The sequence below is a fragment of the Talpa occidentalis genome, unplaced genomic scaffold (genome assembly GCF_014898055.3).
Source record: "Talpa occidentalis isolate TD23 unplaced genomic scaffold, MPIMG_talOcc4v2.1 talOcc4.14, whole genome shotgun sequence".
Taxonomy (NCBI): Eukaryota; Metazoa; Chordata; class Mammalia; order Eulipotyphla; family Talpidae; genus Talpa; species Talpa occidentalis.
Window position 1 is genome coordinate 40,695,955 of NW_023601433.1, and position 21,213 is coordinate 40,717,167.

Here is a 21,213-nt window from a genome sequence, read left to right on the forward strand (position 1 = left end):
TGTTCATGGCAACAGTATTTGCAATTGCTCCATGGGGGAGGTAACACCAGTGTCCACTGACAGATGAATGGATAAACAGAATGCACTAAATCCACACAATAGACTATTACTCAACTTCAAAAAGAAAGGAAATTCTGACACATGCTACACCACAGAAAAAACTGGGGAACATGATACTAAGTGAGATAAGCCAGTCACAAAAGGGCAAATACTGTAGATTCCACTCATAGGAGGTACTTAGGTACAGAATTCATACATAAATTTATAGACACAGGAAATAGAAGGTGGTTTCCATGGCTAGGGAGGTAAGGGTATGGGCAATTATTGTTTACCGGGTACAGAGTTTCAGTTCTGCAAGATAAAAAAAGTTCTACGGACAGACAGCTGCTGTGTAGCAATGTTAAAATGGCCGGTTTTATGTTATGCAATAACATAAATAATAAATAAATAAAAATGAAAATTTAAAAATTAATAGCATGAGTTTCGTTTTCTTACCTATGTCCACATTTGATTCTAAATCTTTATGGAGTTAAAAAAATGCACCTTCTGCAGCATGAGTTCAATCCCTGGCCGGCCAGGGAGAAACCCACATGGTGAGGCAGACCTCTCCTGGCTCGCCTGCTGCTCCCCTCAGCAGTGTACTTCATTCCATCTGCCTGTTCTGTTCTCTACTTTGTGTCTGATAAATCCTCTCACCTATACCTATACCCTAGCTGGCCTATACCCTAGCTCTGGTATGCATAAAAAATAAAAAAAAGAAAGAAAACTTTGTCTATCCCAAATGATCTTGAGGCTGCCTTCCCAAGAAAATTTTGAGGGGTAGCTTCTCTCCCAGTTGAAGGTGTGTGACAATCTCTGGCACAGTTGGGACATGAGGTGTAGAGCTACAGACAGGAAAATTTTCTTAGCACTTTGACAGGCTAAACACCTTTGAACAGTCACAATATCATGAACTCTTTGCAAAACTTCAGGCAGGGATTTAACTGACCAAGGCCATGTCCAAGTCTAAGTCTTGTCTCCATCCTCTCAAAGGTTGTTCCATCACTCGAGTGAATTCTACCTTTCTTTGGTTTTTAAATTACTTGGATGTTTTCCTGTCTAGTTGTAGGGTAAAGAAAATATCAGGCTTTTCTGCCCTTCCACCATCAGGATAGATGATGGATCCTTGTCCTGAATGCATGCCTGATGGCGGGCACCTGGAGTAGGGTGTGGGCATAGGTAGATGGGATTCAGCTGAGCTAAGACTGTGCTTTTAAGGGCGGCGTCACGGGGACGCGAGCAGCAGTAGAAGCCGAAAGAGAAGCCGAGAAGCAGCAGAAAGAACGCCAGAGAGTCCAGATAGAGTGAAGACTTGCTGGGGGCTGGGAGGCCTGCCAGCCTCCCAGCCCCCCAGCCAGCACCCCTGCCTGCCATATGCCTGGTGAACCCCAAATAAAAAACCTCCAAAAACCCACTAAGGACTCTGACTCCTTTACCCAGTCTGCATGGGATCAGAAAACCTGCTCCGCGTCCAGTCCGGCCCTTTACAATTGGCGTAAGTCGGCAAGATCCATGCAGACGGGTATTGGAGCCCTCCGAAGACCTGGAGGGACTAAGGAGAACAGACTGCCTGTGATGACGCTGGAGGTGCCATGCCGGCACAGAAGGTGGACAACGTCCACGAGCTACAGGACGAGACCTGGCGTGAAGGAGACGCCCAAAAGGACCAGCCAACGACACCGGAAAGGACCAGCCAATGACCCCTGAGGCAGCAGGCCGTTGCTGACGTAGGGAGAGGCCAATGGACTTGAACTGATGGACTGATGGACTAGGACTGACAATCCCGCCAGAAGGCAGAAGACCTTGCAGGTTGATATGTTTTGGGAGCCTAGGGGTGGAACAGTTTTGTTTGTAAACCCCAGGAGATGGGAATCTGGGGGTGGCCAGTGGGCCTAGATGGCCAAAAGCAGCCTGTGCATGCCCAGCAGCCAGGTGGAGGAGAAAAGCCAACTAAGAAGGCAAAAGCTGGTACTGATGCTAAGTTGAGAAGCCCTAAGCGGCTGTTAAGCAGCCTGAGTATGCTGAAGAACTGTGAGTCTCGTAAAATCACCTGTGGGTGATGCCCTGCTCATTCTTGAGTGAGGGTGAGGAGCTGAGGAACCTGTCCTTGGGGGACGGGTGGGGTACGTGGCTTGGGGTGGAGCCCAAGCCAAATGTAGAGTTTTGATCCCCAATCCATGTGATTGTGCAGTGGGTTGGCTTGAGTGCAGGGGTCTGCGAGTCGCATGGGTGGCTGTGAAGGCCGAGTGTTGGAGCGACTGCAGACAGAAACCCTGAGGGTTGGCGATTACCCCCAACAGAATAAAATTGCCAATCCCAGAGCTAGTGCATCCTGGGGGTGGATGCTGTGTGTGCCTTGTAGCCTAGACTACAGCCGGAGAAGGCCAGGAAGCCTGACGGCTCCTGGTGTGTTACAGTAGATGCCGTGAGTGATTCCCCTCCCTCGTATGAGCAGTGCCTTCGGCAGCAGATTTGGTGGCTCATCTGCTGGTACCAATAATTGTCTTTTGCACTAGGTTGGTGCCCTGCCTGGACTTGTGTTCTGTTGTATTTTGTTCTATTTGATGTATTTGCTTTTGTGGGCCATGGCTGCACTGTTTGTTTGCTTAGAAAATTGTATATATATGTATAGACTGTATGGCAGAAAACCCTGAGGGGGTGGACTGTAGGGTAAAGAAAATATCAGGCTTTTCTGCCCTTCCGCCATCAGGATAGATGATGGATCCTTGTCCTGAATGCATGCCTGATGGCGGGCACCTGGAGTAGGGTGTGGGCATAGGTAGATGGGATTCAGCTGAGCTAAGACTGTGCTTTTAAGGGCGGCGTCACGGGGACGCGAGCAGCAGCAGAAGCCGAAAGAGAAGCCGAGAAGCAGCAGAAAGAACACCAGAGAGTCCAGATAGAGTGAAGACTTGCTGGGGGCTGGGAGGCCTGCCAGCCTCCCAGCCCCCCAGCCAGCACCCCTGCCTGCCATATGCCTGGTGAACCCCAATAAAAAACCTGCAAAACCACTGAGGACTCTGACTCCTCCTTTACCCGGTCTGCATGGGATCAGAAAACCTGCACTGTGCCCGTTCCTGCCTGTACACTAGTTCTACAGACTGTTGGATCTATTGGGATTTTGCGTTATTTTTGCATCCTGAAGTCACACCTTATAAATACATTTTAATGACCACTAGAACTGCATTCTGTGTCTCCCCACTTTTGTTTAAGTCAGGCCTGGCAACTAAGAAAGCCATTCCTGTGACATACATCCCCTCCAGTTGCTGTTTTAAACATACCTTCAATCTTAGTCTTGAAGTGAGGGTATCTGTTGAGAATCTGCACCTGCTTCCTCCAGTCAAATTCATTCCGCCAGTAGGAGACGACTTTCTTCAGGTAGTTAATGTTGAAACCATAGTGGAAACGGCAGTCCTCCAAAGGTGAGGCGAAGCGGGCCTTCTCCAGCCTCTGGTGTAAGTCCTAGAGCAACACGCAGGACCCAAGGAGAGGAGCACAAGAGAGTTGGTTCCCAGAAGCCAGAGCAACCTGAGACCAGAAGACACTGCGCTATAGCAAAGCTTCCCCTGAGGGAGTGAGGGGGCAGACTGGCGCTGTAGGGGTCAGGTTTATCCCAGAAAAAATCTCCTTGTTCCCCAGGCTTCCCACCAGGTGGCTGGTCCCAGAGCACAGGTGTTCTTCACTTTCGACTTCGGTTTACTTCTCATCTTTCGTTTAATAACACGTCTTAACAACAAGCAGCTTTAATTTACCTTAAAAGTGGCAACCTTCTTTTGGGAAAAGGTCAGAGAGTAAATATTTGAGGCTTTTTGAGCTGCAGCTACTCTGCTCTGTCTTTGGAGGGTGGAAGCAGCCATAGACAAGTGTGGTCGAAGGGTGTGGCTGTGTTCCAGTAAAGCCTGATTTATGGACACAAGTTTGAACATCATCTAATTTTCATGTCACAAAAGTATTTTTACTTTTTTTTTTCTAACCATTTAAAGACGTAAAAGTTATTCTTAGCGGGGTGGTTGTACAAAATCAGGCCGTGGGCCAGATCTGTCTCACAGGCTGTGACTGATACACAACACTGAATGACACAATGCAACTCAGCTGGGATGAGAATTAATGGCCAGGAGAGAGGACACAGGTGTAGTGGGTGCGCATCAGGCCCTGCCTAGGGCAAGTTCAAGATGGCCCCCAGGGTCTCTTAAGTGTTACTCTTTCCAGGGCTTCCTCCCAAGCACTTCCATCACCTCCAAACAGATTTCAGAAAGCTTAGACTCCTGCAGGAGTTATCCCCAGTGCCCAGCCTCTGTTCGAAACAGCAAGGCCTCATCAAATCCTACCAAGGGAGCCTCAGCCTGGTTTCTTTTAGTTGTGTCCCAGTTTCTACTTTTTAATGCCTTCCTCCTTTTTATCTTGCTATGGCATTGATCCCCAGGAATCTCTTTAATTTTTCCCTGTGCACATTCCTTTTCTCACCTATGAGCTATTTAAAGGAAGAGATGACCATTTTTCTTTGAAGCACCCAGCACAGTGTCTGCACACAGTAGGTGTTCCAATATCTACGCAGTGAAAATTTGAATGGAGAGAGACAACCAGCCCCACCTACCCGCCTGGCCCTGGGTGGGTCTAGCTCCTCCTCCTTCTTCTGGGGTGAGGCTGACCTCTCAGCTCAGCCCAGTCCACCACTCATGTCCTTCCCTAGGGAGGTGAGGACAGCAGCTTTGGAGTTAGACCCGAGTCTGCTTATTGTCTCAGTCACTTTGGACCAATTGCTTCACCTCTCTGAGCTTCAGTTCTACATCTCTAAGATGAGAACAGTCCTTGTGACAGAATTATGGAAGGGCTGAATGTGACCACAAATGGCTGCACACAGTAGGTGCTAAGACCTGATGGCCCCTGCCTTCTCTGTGCTTCAGCATTTTATGTCCCCCTCAACTTGCTTTCTCACACAGGATCTCTGCCCAGGCCCTCACTAGGGCCTGCTCACTTTCTCCTATAAACTTACTCCAAAGGTTTTAGGTGGGGCACAAAGGAGGTGAAATCAGCTGCCTACTGTGACCTTTAACACATGTAACTGGGTCTAACTGGCACCTGTTTTCCTGCCCTGGAAACTTCAGGGCCTTGGTTAGGGGAAGGCAGGGGCATACTGGAGAGAAAGGAGCAGAAGGGACAGGGAGGGCAACCTGGGCCTCTTTGCAGCAACCCACACCTGCCCAGTTCCCACTGGCACACAGGCACACAGAAAAATACTCCCAAGAGGGACTAATTTCCGAGCCCAGTCCCCTTCCAGTCCCGACTCCAGACCCCTAGAAACAACCAGAGGCTTCCCTGCCCTCCCCAGGTAGGCTCAGCCCTACCCAGGAAGGTGCCTTACATTGAGCTCCTCGTCCGATGTTTCCACCTTGAAAGGGCGAATACTCTCATCCTCTTTGGCTGTGGGCCTCACCCCAGGCCCCCACCACCCATCTTCAAGTGGCAAAGTTTCCTCCTTGTCCCGAGAGACGAACCAGTAGATGACAAAGCTCAGCACGGAGGCGAGAAGAATTTCTAGCCACATGGTTCCTGTAAGGGGTGGGGGGTAGGCATCAGCCACAGAGACCACCCACTGGCCAGAGATGCCAAATCCCCAACTTCTCTCCCACCCAACCGCTGATTTTATGTACTTTTGATCTGAAAAATACACAATATAGAAAAATTGGAAAACAAAATAAAAAGAGGCAAAACTCACTCCCCTACTTAGCAATGAAATTCATTCATCAAATTGGTGAAATGTGAACCCAGGCTGGCTTCAGCACAACTTTGGGTATTAGTGGCTAGAATTTTGAGGACTTGTTTCTCTGAGGGGCTTATGCTCCAGAAGCTTCTCTCTATCTCCTTCATGCCCTTTCCCCAAGAGGTGAGGACCAACTTCTTCTTCTCAGGTATAGGACTGTTGCCCCTAGATGTGTCCCTCTGAGAGGGGCCTGTCCTCAGGAGCAAGGGTTGGGGGTCGGGGGAAATCTGAAACACTGGAGGTCAGCCCTAACGTGACCACACATCTCAGCTGTCTTTTAATGACCTTCTTGAGAAGTAATTCTGAACAGAATTCACCCATTTCAAATGTACAAGCCGGTGGCTTTGGGTATATTCAGACACACAAACTCTCACTACTATTTTAGAACATTCCCATTATCACAAAGGGAAACCCCGTCCCTTTAGCTACACCCTTTCTCGCCCCACCCCACCCTGCCCTAAGCAACCACTAATCTACTTTCAGTTTCACATTTCACATAAATTCAGCTGTTTTAATCCCCCATTTGTCGACTCCCCTATTTTTTCACAGAACGGGAAGAAAGAAGGGCTTAGTTCCTGCAAACCAATATCAGGAAGCCACTGGCTGGGCATTGTTATCTAGCTGTTCACCTTCCAAATTCCCAGGGAAGTAACCTGAAGAAAGCTCATGTGGGGAGATATGTGCATGAATAAGGACACAGGCCTCACGCCAGAGCTGCGGTATCGTTAGGACTCACCTGGAGGTGAGAATATCACGTCCAAGACCAGGCAAGACTCCCCAATGCCACCCCGACTCTGTTCCAGAAACTGAGGCAGGGGAAGTCCCAGCTTGGAAACCCATCCCCACATGCCCTCTATTCACTGCAAGATCCTGCTAGCAGCTTGTCGAGTTCCTGAGATTTGTTCCTGCCGAGAGCTGCCCCTCTAAGCTGAGAACTGGGCCACAAGGTGCCAGTTCTTGAAATCTCCCCCATGGTGGCCCAGAAATGGGGTTTCCTGACACAGGTCCACTGGCATCAACTCCCTGCCCCTTGCTGCCCTCCCAGCTCCCACACTCAGTCCCCGGAGTTGCCTCTGATGCTTCCTTCATACCTGTCCACTGTCAGTCCTAATGCCACTCAGACCAAGGTACCTCCATTCCCAGCCTCCTTCCCAGAACCAGAGCCCTCATCACCCAAATTTAGATTATTTAGATTATGGCAGCCCTGAAGTGACTCATGTTCTCATTCACTCAACGGACAATAATCTTCGCTGTGCCATACAGAAGATCTCTGCCCTCTCAGTTGGAGATGTAGCAGTTGGTATGTCCTCCTTTGCTCTGCCCCAGCCCAAGGACAGGTCATGGCATCCATATATTAATCCCAAGCACACAGCACATGGTCCTTCATGAGTTAGCAAGTGGATGGGGTGTGGCCATAGGCACGCCTACAGTTAAAAACAGGCAGGGGATGGCTGGAGATGATCCCTCCTAGTTTAAGCTCAGAAGAAAACATGTGCACACTCTTCTTCCAATTCCAGAGAGACTCTCTGTCCTTGCCAGGAAATCCTACCCATTTGAGAAGATGGAGAAGAGCCAGCTACTGGATTCTGCCATATCTGAAGACAATCTTTAGGGACTGTGGCGCCCATGGTGGGGCTGTGGAAGGTGTGGAGGCAGAGAGTAGGGCTGCCCTTGGCAGCAGCAGCAGGTGGCAGCACCACGATCATCTGGAGCTTGGGAAGGCAAGTACTGTGTCCTGGTCCCTGCCCTGCCCCCAGTGCCCACATGAAACTTGGTACAGCAAGGTATTCTGCTAATATTTATGCAAGCAGTGTACTCAGTGGAAGCAAATAAGACAAATTTTGCACAATGTTGTCAAAGGAGTGTTGTCAAGGGAGTTTAATAAACAATCAAGAGGCATAAACCTTCTCAACCTCCCAAGAGAGCTTTATAAAACCCCCCTTCTTACCTCACAGAGGCCAAGAGCACTGCTGTCACCTTGCTCTGGGACACAAATGCACAACGTTCCCTCTTCTGGGTAGATCTGTCCCAGTGCTTTCACCTGTCGTACGGGCTCTTCTTCTTGCCCTTTGACTACCTTCCCATAGCTACATTCTAGGGGCCCACAAGGAGGGGCAGGGCGGGCTGCCAGCCTGCCCCTGCTTCCTACAGCTTTTTCACAATGTGTGATCTTGACAACTCAGCTGATACTATTGTTCGCTCAGTGTGGTTATCTCGCCTGGACTTCAAGCAGCAAAACTAGGCTGACCCAGAGACAGAGTGCTGAGTGATCAGGGTTAGGAGTCCTATCTAAACACAGGGAATCCAGGCCTAGGCCAAAATGATGGCCTACACCAGCACTGCTCAAGGCATTATAAGTGAAGGCCAGGGGCAAAGCAATAGATTGAAGGGGAAATTAAGATAATGGGAACATTAGAACATGGGTCAAGGACAGGTGTAATCTCAGATAACAAAGCAGGCTTTACTGAATGCATTAATACGCTGCCTAGTAACTGTCCTTTATTTAATAGTGGGTATTAAATGCACAGGCAGTACGGTTGGCTGGTGTAACTGGGTGTTGATGATTGCAAGTGGGCTTTCAAGGCATGTGATAAACCACGGTAAATGCCAGGAGCCTAACTTCATCCAGCCTGACTTTCCTTTCCACTGATTTAAGGAAAGAATTAGGAGTAGGCAAGAGCCTTGCCCCAAATAACACCGCAACTGTGAGCACTAGGCTGTGCAGCCAAAGCATTCATTCCCAATCACTGGACATGTTGCACGCCCCTCCACAGTCTCCCCTCCGCATCTGTTTTCAGCTTCAAGCCTTTACACGGATTCTCTGGACCCCAGAGCCCAGGCAAGCCACAACCGCACAGAAACTGAAACCGCTGACCCACGCTGGCTCCCACGCCTGCACAACTCTCCCTGAAATAAACATGACCTCCCCGCTTCCTGGCACAGGAGGGGCAGCGGTTCTGGGCTGAAGGAGTGGACGGGTCAGCGAGCCCTGGAAAGAGGAGGCCTCGGAGCCCGACCAATGAGAGCCCAGGTGCCCACACCCAACTTCGGCTTGACCCCGCCCCTAAGCCCCAGATTACTGCCACACACCCCAGACACAGCCCCCAGCAGGCAGGGGTTCTCAGGCCTCCGAGCTCCTTTGCCAGGGAGGCTGCTTGATTTAGAGTATGAGGAAAGTGTAAGTGTGAGATTCAGGAGACTGGCCCAGCTCCCTGGACTAAGGAGGTGAGGGCGTGGAGCCCACTAGTGGCTCTTCCCTCCCCTGGGCCTGCTCCCGGGGCAGCATCCTTGTGGCCAGGGGAGGACTCTCCACAGGAAACCCAAGGCCAGCTAAACTCTGGCAGCAGCCGGCCTGGGCTGGGAGGCAGATAACTAGGCAGATGACAGAGCCCTCCCGTCCCTAACAGGGGCTCCGGGCCACTTGGCCGTGGGAAAAGGGTCAGGCTGACTCAACTTTGACTCCATCTTGTGCCCATTCTCCATTTTACTCAACTTTTAATTTTTACTAAAAAATACTTAGTGACTAGCAAGAGCTGGTTTCCAGTTAGACATGGTCTTTGAAAATTGTACAAAGATACTTTTTTTTGGTTCTTCTCCCCATAGTAACCAAGGGCATTTTAACTAAAAGCCCGTGAACTGTAAGAAATGTAATCTATAACCAACCCTAATTTTTACAGTTCTCTCCTTTTCCCTTTCATTCTCATCCCCCCACCCCCATCACCCTCTTAAAGATCACTGTGGGACACAATGTGGGCTGATCACCAGAGTTTGTGCTTCCTGGTTTGCAAATCTGAGACCCCAATACATACCCTTATTTTAGCTTAGCCTCATCAGGGTTTTTCTCCTTCGACAACTAAAAGGAAGAAAAAGCTTACATCAGCCCAACCACCTGCCAAAAAGTCCCTAGATTGGAGTTACTGAACAGCCAAGCTAGAAAGCCCTCAGCCCAACACTTTACAGCTGAAGAAACTGAGGCCCAAAGGGGTAATGACTCACCCCAGGAATAAAGGGAGAAAAGAATCATTGCATTTCCTGCCCCCATCACAACTGCACTGGGACAGGATTGCTCAGGATGCGGCAGCTGACATCTTGAACCACATAATTCTTTGCTATGGGGGCTCCCGTGTGCACTGTGGAGTGTTTAGCAGTGTCCCTGACCTCTACCAACTCGAAGCCAATAGTAACCTCTCTCTCTCACCCAGTTATGACCTCCAAAAATGTCTCCAGACTTTGCCAAATGTTCCGTGGGAGGGTGGGGGATGGGCGGGCATTGCCCTGAGGTGCAAACCCATGCTCAGTGGTTCAACTTTAGGATATGTTAGAATCACCTGGAGGGCTTGTTAAACTGAGTTTCTGATCTAGGACTCTGGTGTAGGGCCGTGAATTTGCATTTCTAACAAGTTCACAAGTGCTGCTGCTACATACTTGGAGGATCTCAGTTTTAGACGAGCTCTAGGAGGGCTGGGCTATCTGTCTTGCTCCCCAGGGTATCCCAGTGAGCACCACACCAGTTTTGGCAGACAAGGATCCCACAAACAATTATTGAATGAACACTGTTGGGTAAGGTAAAAGTATCAGGCTTTTCTGCCCTCCCGCTATCAGAATAGATGATGGATCCTTGCGGTCCTGAATGCATGCCTGATGGCGGGCACCTGGGTGTGGGCATAGGTAGATGGGATTCACCTGGGCTGAGACTGGGCTTTCAAGGACGGTGTCACGGAGAAGCAGGAGAAGCAGAGAAGCAGAACGAAAGAAGAACCATGAGCAGAAGCAAAGACCACCAGAGAATGCCAGAGAGCCCAGACAGAGTGAAGACTTGTAGGCCTCCCAGCCCCCCAGCACCCTTGCCTGCTGTGTACCCGGTAAATACCAATAGAAAGCCACCGACGGCTCCAGGACTCTCTCCTCCTTTACCCGGTCTGCTGGATCATAGAAAACCTGCTCAGTGTCCTTCCTATCCCCTACAAACACCTGTGCCCAAAGTGGAGGGACTGTAGCCTTTCTGGCAAGTTCGAGAAAGGCAAAGAGCACATGCCACCTCCCAGATAACAGGCAAGCAGAGAATCCCAGAGACTCTGCCCACACAGATAAACTGCTCCCATGAAGAACTGGATCCCCAAGTTGCCCTTCAGGTTATAATTCTATGGGGAAGGGTGGATCCACTACTCTGGCTTCATGGTGTCCAAGATCTCTCAAGAAATTTGAAGTGAATGCTCCAAAGGCTTGGCAGCACAACTCTCAGATTTTACCAACTCTCTTCCTAGGAGGGGGAACTTGGACACGCTTCATAACCTCACCTTCCCACACCCTGCAAGCTGCAGTCTAAACTCAAAGCTAGACACACAAGGCATGCTTACTCTGCAGCCTCAGCCACTCTAGGCTGCATCTCTTTCCCCAGACCACCAAAGCCCAGGACATCATCCATTTTCCATGTCAAAACCCTGCTCTCCCATTTTTAGGGGCCAGGAAAATCTCTTCCATGAATCATCCCTGCTCCCCCCACTCCCAAGTGGCATGTGTTCCTGCCCACCCTAAAGTCTCCCCACTGCTATGAGCTCCTTGTCTGAGTCACCTGCAGTGTTTTAGGGGCATGCTCTGTGCACTTTCTATCATTTGTCAGGGAAGGCCACAGAGCCAGGAGAGAGTGCAACTGCCTGTTGATCGGAGAGCTAGACCTGGGCAACTGTGGCTTTTTCCCACCTTGGAATGTGTGTTCCCTTTGCTTTTCCTGCTCTTGGAAGTTATTTAGCCAAAGTGTGTTCTTTTCTCTTAATTCACTCAGAAACTTCATTCTGGAAGAGAATAAAAATCCAGAGAAGTCTCTGCGCTTATCAGATTATTTAGTCCATGTCCCAGGGGCCCCCGAAAGCCTGTATGCACATAAACAAGCTGGAAGCAAGGAGGTATATGGCATAGGCAAGTGAGATCCGGGAGTGTCTGCTGTCCTCCCCCATGTGCTCACCAAGAACATGACTTGGGGACATGAAGGAAGGCATAAGGCAATGTGCATCTTTGGCTGTCAGCTTTTGCAAGACATGTCCCTGGTGTCATCTGTGCTCCACTTTTCTATCTGTCCTGAGACAGAAAAAAAATGTTCTCAGCATTCGAGTCAGAATTCTGTTTTCTAAACATTGATATTTCCAAGGAGAGCTGTATTTATCTCTTCAGTGTGGTCAGCTCCTGCTGGTGTAGAAAACATTCTAACTACTTCAAAACATCGACATCAGTTTGGGAGACCCTATGAAACATTCAGAAGTAATACAGTACAAAATGAGGGTGCCCACTCTGTGCCTGCTGAGGTGCCTGCTGGCATCTATAATTAGAGTTTACCCCCAAATTCCTGTGTTGTCCCTGGACCACAGCAAAGCCCCTGGTCTAGCCTGCTCATGTCTGCTATGGCTCCCCCTGGCCTCCAACTCTACAGTCAGGGTAATGTTTTGGGAATGTAAATCTGACATATCACACCCCATGCAAAAGCCCTTACAGCTTTCTGCTGGACAAAACAACATTTGGTTAATGTGGACATAAAAGCATGGGTGGTCTCTGCTGCCCTCTCGCCCTCTCCCTGGGCTTCTGCCTCACCCCCAATCTCCATCAGTCCTCTGTGCTTACTGCATTCCCTCCTACAAGGTTTTGCTAATGCTTGTCCCTCTCTCTGCAATGCTCCTCCCTTCTCAGCTCCTTATCTCCTGCTTTTGGGATTCACATCAAGGGTCCCTCCTCTGGGTAGCCTCTGGCCTCTGTATTTAAGCACAGTGCACCTCTCCTGCCTAGTCCTTGTCAGCATCACATTTGTCTGTGAGGTTGTGTGACATGTCAGCCTCCCTCCCTGGCAGGAAGCTCCTTGAGGGTGGAGACAATGTCTGCTTTCGCTGCCTCTCTCTGTGTCTCCACCACCTGGCATTTATGGGACACTGGAAATATTTCCTCAATAGGAAATATAAAAATACATAAATCACATAAATATTTTCTGAATAAATGAACTTTAAAATTCTTTGAATAACAGAGTAGAAAATTGTCAGTACTTTTGAACAAAAGGATGGCTAAATTCTCTGAGGAATGATATATGACCTACTTCTCAGCTAGGTTTGTAGAGAGAGACCAGAAGATGCGGGAAAAGATGCAGGCTGCGTAGCTGGCAGGTGGCACAACTGCAAGTTTCTCCCCCAAAGAAGGCTGAAGCATCAGTATCCTGGCGCATTGCAAATATTGAGGACCCTGAGGATAAGATTCAGGATCTTGTTGAACTACATGAGAGGGGTAGGGGAGATCCTGCCAGCCTGCTCTCCAAGACTCCCACATACCCAGGCAGGTGGGAAGAACCTCACAATCAGAAAATGCTCCTTAAATCACAGAAAGGAGCCACCTAACTCCGACTCAGGACTTAGGCCCCTTGGGCGAAGTGCATTATTTGCAGGGCAAATGCCCAATTGTTCTTCAAGAACAGAGGCTGAGAGGTAGACAAAGCCCTGCGCCTGCTGGGAGGGCCCAGCTCTGATGTCCACGTGAGAAGACCTCCCTTGCTCTGCTGACAGTCACTCAGACTCGCACACCTGGTGCTCCTTCTGGAGGAAGTGTTCCTTGGGGGCAGAAGGAGTGCATTGTGTACCCATCACATGCCAAGCCAAAGAGGAGGGTGGATCGCAAGGGTCTGTGCACTTCTCTCGCCTCCTTGCCTCCTCCCTGGGGGAAGGCGAAAGGAACAGCACATCCAGAGGAAAGGGAGATACAGATGGATTCCTTTTCATTCCGGGGTCAGCCTGCCAAGGCAACGCCGAATGGGAACATTCCAGCCACCAACACTGTTGATAGCAGCCCAAGCCATGGGGCTCCTAAGGGCTTCCCAGCAGTGATCCTGAAACTCCCAGGCCCATTGACTGTAGCTGAGACCACCCGGAGTGGAGGCTGGCCCAAGGTGGGTGGGGAAAAATCTGGGGGGAGCACGGTCCAACTGCACAGCCCAGCATTTGGCCGGCCTCTCCACCCACAGCCATTGTCCCTGGACCCCAGTGGCCACCAGGGACTCAGGATGGGCGAGGCCAAATGCAGGCAAGCTGGGCTGAGCGGAACACTATGCCCTGAGTCAAAGGCCTTGTTTATGTCCCTGCAAGACCTCAAGCCAAACCCTGGGAGAACAGCCTAGAGCCAGCACCCAAGGGAAAGGAAAAATGCAGTTTGAAGGCAAAAACAAAGAACAAGACAAGTAAAAACAGTGTGCCTGGGGGAGGGGAACTGCCTTTTTGGAGGAGCCCTGTTCTGGGGCCCAAGCGAGGGGACATCACCATCTATCTGCCTTGGAGCATTGTCTCCCACCTGAACTACTTCGTATACATGCCTGTGCAAATAGAATACAATTTGCGGCTGCTGGTCTGATGGGCATTTAGAGAGTCAGGAGCCAGCCGGACCGATGGCTGCTCTGAATCACTTGCCACTTGCCAGTCCCATGAGCTCAGCCAAGGACTGCACTTCTCCAGGCCTCAGTGTTCCCATCTGTAACATGGGAAAAGAACGTACCTCCCTTACCAGTTGGGAGAATTTGAGAGCTAACTCTGGTAAAGTGGCACATGGAAGTGCTTTCATAGGAACTTTGTTTTTAATACCTGAGGACACTGAAGGTGGGGGAGAGGGGACTAGCCTGATGCTGAAGGGCACTTCCCTGAGGATGTGCCACCCGAACCAGATGGGGAGTTAAGAAGTGATCCTTGTAAGAGGGAAGAGCAGAGATTCCAGGGAAGACTCTCACACCAGGCCAGTGTGTGGCTAGACGACAGGAAGTGCCAGCACCCAAGGGAAGTGCCAGCTCCCATGGTCTGGGAGAAGCAGAGGGCGCTCAGCTCTGGGCACCTGCCATGGAGGGTCTGGCAGGGTGAAGGGGAGGACCATAGGGAGAGCCCGCCAGCCCTGAGCAAGTTACAGAGTGGGTGGCTACTTTCATAGATTTTAAGTTGGGATGCTCCCCTCTACCCGGCCCCCCAACCCCCACACTCTTCCACACAAGCTTTAAGTTACATAATACAGGGAGGGACCAGATTCTCTGCCCGTGGAAGCGTTCACACGTTCATGCTAAGGAGTTTTGTTTGAGGCACTGCCTCATCTCATGTTCTGCCAATTAAAATAAGAACTGTCAAACTTTCCATTGGTTCTAAATGACCAGGGAAAACACACACCCAAGTGGAGCACAGTTCACTGCCTATGAGGAAAAAGCATTATTCTCTGTGGAATTTTAGTACACAGCATTTTCTGAATAGGAAGACTTCAGTTTCAGGGGATAAAAGGGGTGGGCCATGGAAAACACCTCTTTGATTTCCTTCCCACTGTTAACCCCACTCTGTCCCTCCCTCCTCTCCCTAAATCTGCTTTTCCTCACAGTGTGCTCCCTGGGCCAGAAGCTTCCTCAGAGGTATGTAATAGGACAGCATTGTTAGCTGAGTAACCTGAGCTGGTTTTTTTGTCTGGAAGGTAGTGAAAGGGGCTGTGTGTTTCTTGTAGAGCAGCCCTAAGGATCAGTGTCAGAATTCAAAGGAGTATTTTGTGTTGTTGGTATGCGGGCAAGGGTTAGTGTGCTTGTGACAATGTCTTTATCCTTTTTATTCCAAAAACACTAAAGACTAAAGACTTTAGTCTTTAGACTAAAGACTAAAAACATTTCTAAAGGTGCTGGGGGTAATTCCGAAATTAAGATGATGTTCCATCTTGAGGAGTATTGCTGGGTTCCTGAGAGCAGCCCTGCGTCTGTGGGAAGAGACACAGAGGCTGGCCGGCCACCTTCCCCCACCTGGTGGCTGGGCCTACCGGCTCCTGTCTCCTCACAGGTACAGCTTGGCTTAGCAAGTGGGTCCTGCCACAGGAAAAACAAAAACACCAAAAAACAAAAAACCAAAACTGAAAACTAGAGAGTAGGAAAATACACCCACTTCCTTCCACAGAGTCAGCGAGAGTCTGACTTTCTTAAGTTGCCCTTGCCACTATATGGGCCAATAATGAGGCTTGGCATTGGAACCAAACTATTCCTCTTACTTTCCAAACACTTCAAGGTCTAACAAGAAGAGTACAACTGGAAAACGACTGCTCAAGGCAACGAAGGTTGCTCATTCCTCAGGGAAAGCCAAGTCCCAGGCTAAGCTGTGGGGGTGACCACCAGAGCTGGTGGTCCTTGGGGACTTTGGGGAAGGGTGCTCCCTGGCCTCTCGGAGAAGCCCAGTGTGGCTCTTTCCAAGCTTCACAGATGCATGTGGGCATCTTGCTTTTGGTCATTGGCTTCCTAAAGCCCTCAAGGGCTCACAGTGCCAGTCACAGCTGGGGAAAAGCCAGATAGATGGGCCCAAGGCAGAAGGCTGGGAACTTTCCACGGCATCGGTATGTGTGTGGGCACCACAGCCTCCCAGGAGGCAGCCCAGGATCGTGACACACAGAGGGGCTGTGTGGGTAAACTGGGGAGACAGTCTCAGGGAGAAGATACCCCAAACAGCTCCCCCAAGAGGGAACCAAAACTTGGCCAAAGATCCAGCCACTCTACTTCCCCAAGGAAGGGCTCCCGAACCAAGGCAGGGTCTGTGCCATCCTGACTTGGTTATATAACTAAACACAACAGATTGTGCAAACCAAGTTCAAACTGAAGCAGCCTCTCCTGCTGTGAATGTTTACTTTCCTGTGGGTGGTCAAGCCAAACCAAAACATATCCTCTCATGTACTACAATAACCCCGGGAAAGTAAGGGGTACTTTCTTCTGCTTTAAAGAGATTTATAAACAAAGCTGAGAGGCTCAGTTGTTTAGTTAACTGAGTTTGAGTTAATCTAAGTATAAGTGCTGAGAAGACATCTGAATGCAAATGCAACCACTGTGTAGCAATTGTCCCAGATGTTAATGGCAGCAAAAACTCCTGTTCCTGACCTACAAGGTTTATGGTCCCCATTTGTGGATGAATTACAGAATCTTCTGGAAAATCTTTGAGCTTCTCATAGAGAAGAACCCCCGCTCCCCCCCACACCCCCACCACATCCCCACCCAATGCAAGTGTTTTCAACTAGACTTCAAAGAACCCAGGCTTTGCAGCAGCTAACAACACTAAATTGACACCTCTTAAGAGCAGTGCCCCCCTCCCCACCTCTATGCAACAAAAGGAAAGAGACAGATAAAGGGCCCAGGGGGCACTCCAGGTCTTTGGGCCCATCGGGAGGAATGCTGTAGGCCTGACTGTGGAGACTGAAAACAGCTGCTCTCTGGTGAAAAAGGGTGAACTATGACCACCCACAGGAAAGTAAACATTCACGGCAGAGGAGGCTGCTTCAGTTTGAACTTGGTTTGCACAATCATGTGTTTAGTTATATAACCAATGTCGGATGGCACAGATCCCGCCTTGGTTCAGGGGCTCTTCCTAGACTGCCCAGCATTCCTATCTCCTTGGGGAAGTAGAGTGGTTGGATCCTTGGCTAAGATTTGGGGAGCTGTTGGAGTGCCTTCTCCCTGCTGCAACCTCCCCACCAGCTCCCCCCCCCCCCCCCTAGGCAGCCCACAGGTAATCCTGGGAGGCCTGCTGGGCTGGGTAGTAACACCTCTGCCTCAACCCTGCATCCTTGACCTCTGTGTGAAGCTTTGCCCCCCACAGCCTGGAGTTAGGGCCTGCAGCCTGTTAGAAACTGCCCTCAGTGGTCCCTGCAAGGACCACCCAGGCCTCATCCAAACAGACAGCTCCTCACCTACATATTTCCTTTGCTTAAGCTCCTTTTAGGCTTCTTACCTATGGAATCATCACATATTAGAGCAGCAAGGAGTTTTTACAGTTTGAATAGTCCAACTCCTCATTTTATGAATGAGGTCCAGGGAGGGGGCACATTAATGGCAGAGCTGGGACATGAGCCATGTCTTCTTTTAGCCACATCTAGAATTGGCTTCTAGACCATTTCTCTTTCCATATGACTGTATTAGCTCTCAAAGGAATGGATCACTAATGGCAGCATCGAGGGCCCTCTCAGAGGTGGGTTCTGAGCCATGAGATTCTGGAGGCTCCTTAGGTCATCCCGTACCTGTGCTATCTACACCCACTCCAACCTCCACTGGGTGTGCAGCAGTTGTGACCAGCTCACACTCACCCTCCTATATTTTGTAAGCCCAGCTGTGTTCCATGTCTCTGTGTATCTTGGCAGAAGGGAACAGTGGAGCCCTGGCAGCCCCTGCCCTCACATGTCTGGTCCTAAGCCAGGACGTGGAAGACTATACCCAGATCCCATGGGAGCAGTCACTAAGCATGAGGCTTGTTGGGCTCGTATGTGGGTGAAAGGCTATTGTGCATTGGTGACATGGGGGCTCCCTAAGTTCCATCTGGTGCTGGATTTAGAATCAGGTCATATCAGGTCATCATAGAAGAATGGGAGAGGCACTCCACTCCCATCCAATGGCTGGGTGCCCTTTCTCTAAAGGTCTCTTGGCCCAAAGAGTCCTCATTTTAGTTGTCTGCCACAGACATCCCGCTTCCAAAGGCTGGGACCAGTCACTGTGCTTAAGGAATAGCTGAGAGTCAGGTGGGACCCCACAGAGAGCATGCAGTTGGAGTGTATGGTTGCTTTTTTGAGCGGTTATTTTCTGTGAAAGTCTTTCCTTTCCTGGAAGGGGGTGGGCGGGGAGGAGCAGAAAGTTTGGAGTCTTCTTGCTCTCATCCTGGGCCAGTTCAGTTTACCCAATTGGCCACTCACACTGAAGAACAATGATGACAATTTGCCCACACACAGCACATACAGACATACAGCTCATCTGTGCTGGGCATATACTCCTACCACAGGGCCTTTGCACTTGCTCTCTCCTCAGCCTGGTGCACAGTCACTCCAGATAGAAGCTGACACTTCTTTATTCCTCAGGATTATTCAAAGTCACCTCTTAGTGAGGGCTTGTCCTTTCACCTGACACTCCTTTTCCTTCTTCAGTGCTTTCTTTTTCTCCGTGGCACACATCTTCTAATGTACACATTTATTTTATTATTCATCTTTCCTCCCAACAAAACTAAACTCCATGAAAGCATGTTTCTTGCTAAGCCCCTGTGCTTAGGGCAGAGCCTGCACATAGTGGGCCGTCCCTGAGTTCTGCCAACACTTCCTCAGAGAAAGGTGAGGATGTCATCTTGGCCCACCCAGGTGTGAAAATTGGAGAAAGAAAAACTACTGAACACTCCCACAGCTTTTTGCTAAGTAGGACCTACTGGGGTATCCACAATGACCCTCAAACCCTGACTCCCTGGAGGAAACAAACCATCACACCAGAAGACAATTTTACTTTCTGAAACGGCGTGACTTCCTGAAAACGTTTATTTTAAATTATATGAATTCAGAGGAGGATGCAGAGTGGCACAGGAACAGACATAAATGCCAACACTCTCTACAATTTCCTACGACCATTCATAAATCTGGGCGAGGGTGCCATATGGGGAGCTGAGATGCCAAATGCATAGGTTGCCCTTACCCTGCACCTCTATCCTGGTTGCAGAGCCCTCACACAGCTGCTGGGGAGGAAGAGAGGTGTCTGCTCACTGAGGCTCCAGGGGAAGATCCAGGCTTTGCGGAGCCTGAAATTCATACAGTGGAGAGGAAGGGGGCAGGGTGCACAAACTTAAAAAACATCAGTCAAAATTAGGATTACAACTGATGAGGTTAAAGTTTAAAATTAAACTGGCTGGCACCCCTACCAGCTCCCCAACCACTGGCAATATCTGCTATGCCACAGCTTCCCCCATCAGTACCATGAACACCCTAACCAGTTCCAAGAACAGATGCTAATGCAGCGCTTGCTAAGTGAGCGAAAAGAAACCACAAGGGCCTCCCTGGCGGCACAAGGGGTTAAGCACAGCACAGCACTGTGAAGCTAGCTAGCCTGCTGGCCAGGGAGCTACCCACATGGCACAGGAGACCTCTCCTGTCTCACCCGCTGCTCCCCTCAGCTGGGTATTTCAGTAGATCTGCCTGTTCTGCTCCCCACTCTGGTGAATCCTCTCACACACCCCCACACCCTCCCCACACTGCTGGCCTGTACCCCAGTTCTTGCATGCATAAATAAATAAATCTTTAAAGAGGAAAGGAAACAAGGCAAAGGAAACTCGAATATAAAAACGAAATCCCAGCTGCAAGCTTTTGCAGACTGCCACTGACTTCCGCAGAGTCTACCTGACTTCCGCTCTTTCCTCTCTTGGAAAGTACTTTCAATAAAATTTTGCTTTGTTTCTAACCTCTCAGTCTCTGTGGGTTCTTCTGCAACCCGCGCCGAGCTACCCTAGACCCCTGCCCTGGTACCACATCGACACTGCTAGAACTACCCTCTGCCCCCGCCCCGCCAAGCCTTCAGACGGAGCCAGAGCCAGTGGGAGCCAGAAGCACAACTTCACAGCCTCGGACTAAAAACCGGCCCCCAGTCACCGAGCGCGGCTGAACGGGCCTCTGGGCCTGTCCTCGCACTGATCACATTCCTTGGCTTCAACTACCCCGCGGACTCTTAACCCGGGGCCCAAGTTTCCACCTCTGTGCGCCGGCTGCAGAGCGGCCCCTTCTCGCTGGGGCGGCAGACAGATGGCACGAAAGCACATTTTCGCCTACAAGACCCGAGGCAGGATTTAGGTCTGGTGCCAAGCGCATTCCACAGCTAGCGTGAGAGGCACCCCAGGAAACAATCCCCTCCGGGGGCGCCGAGCAGAAGCGGAATTCCCGGCACGGGTGGCCCGAGCGCACGCGAAGGGGGCGCGGGGTGCCCCGGGCCTGCTCTGGTCTGCAGGAGCGCGCCGCGGGCCAGCGGCCGGCGAGGTGGCGCCGTCGGGGGTGAAACGGCGGGTGGCGAGGGAAGGAGGCGGCCCCAGAGGCGTGAGCCCGGCGGGAAGTGACCCCCGGGCAGCGCCCGCCACCCCGCCCGCGCGGACCCCGAGCGGCGGCTGCGTCCTGGGGGCACGGTCCCCGCCGCCGGGGCCCCGCAGCTACGCCCCGCGCGCCCCCGGCGCTTACGGTCTTCGGCTCGCGGCTCCCGGGCGCGCAGGCTACAGGCTCCGACCGCGACGCGCGAGGCCTCCCACTCCCGCCCCCGGCGCGCCGGGCCTTCCGTCGCCCGCGCTGACCCCGCCCAGGCTCGGCCTTCCAGCGGGCGGGCCCGGAGAGGGGACACCCCCCGCAGGCTCCACCTCCGCCTGGGGAGGCCGCGGCTCGGGGGGCGGCCCGCCCGCCCAGGTACCGAGCCCCAGCCGGGGTTTAGGAGGGGTGACAGCACCCGGGTGCAGTGGCTTTGTCAGTGGAAGAAGCGAAACGAGCCCGAGGCTTGCATGTTGCGTCTTTGTTATTTCATCTTTCTGGCCATTCACTGTTGCTTCTTCCACACGTAGGTCCAGGACAGGTTGGGAAAGTTAAAAACACATTTGTCTTTCAACACTAGTCTGGAGCACAGCAGGACC

General features: G+C 50.9%; 1 protein-coding gene across 1 annotated transcript in view; it reads right to left on the reverse strand.

Moving 5' to 3' along the window:
• EPHX1 (epoxide hydrolase 1) overlaps positions 1-20,850 on the reverse strand; it is a 33,278-nt gene extending 12,428 nt beyond the window's left edge. Inside the window, exons 1-3 of the mRNA XM_037510357.2 lie at positions 20,774-20,850; positions 5,402-5,589; positions 3,321-3,501 (exon numbers count right to left, since the gene is read on the reverse strand). Of these exons, the coding sequence (XP_037366254.1) occupies positions 3,321-3,501; positions 5,402-5,584 (364 nt within the window). The 5' untranslated portion in view covers positions 5,585-5,589; positions 20,774-20,850. The remainder of the gene's footprint in view (positions 1-3,320; positions 3,502-5,401; positions 5,590-20,773) is intronic.
• Between the last annotated feature and the right edge of the window lie 363 nt (positions 20,851-21,213).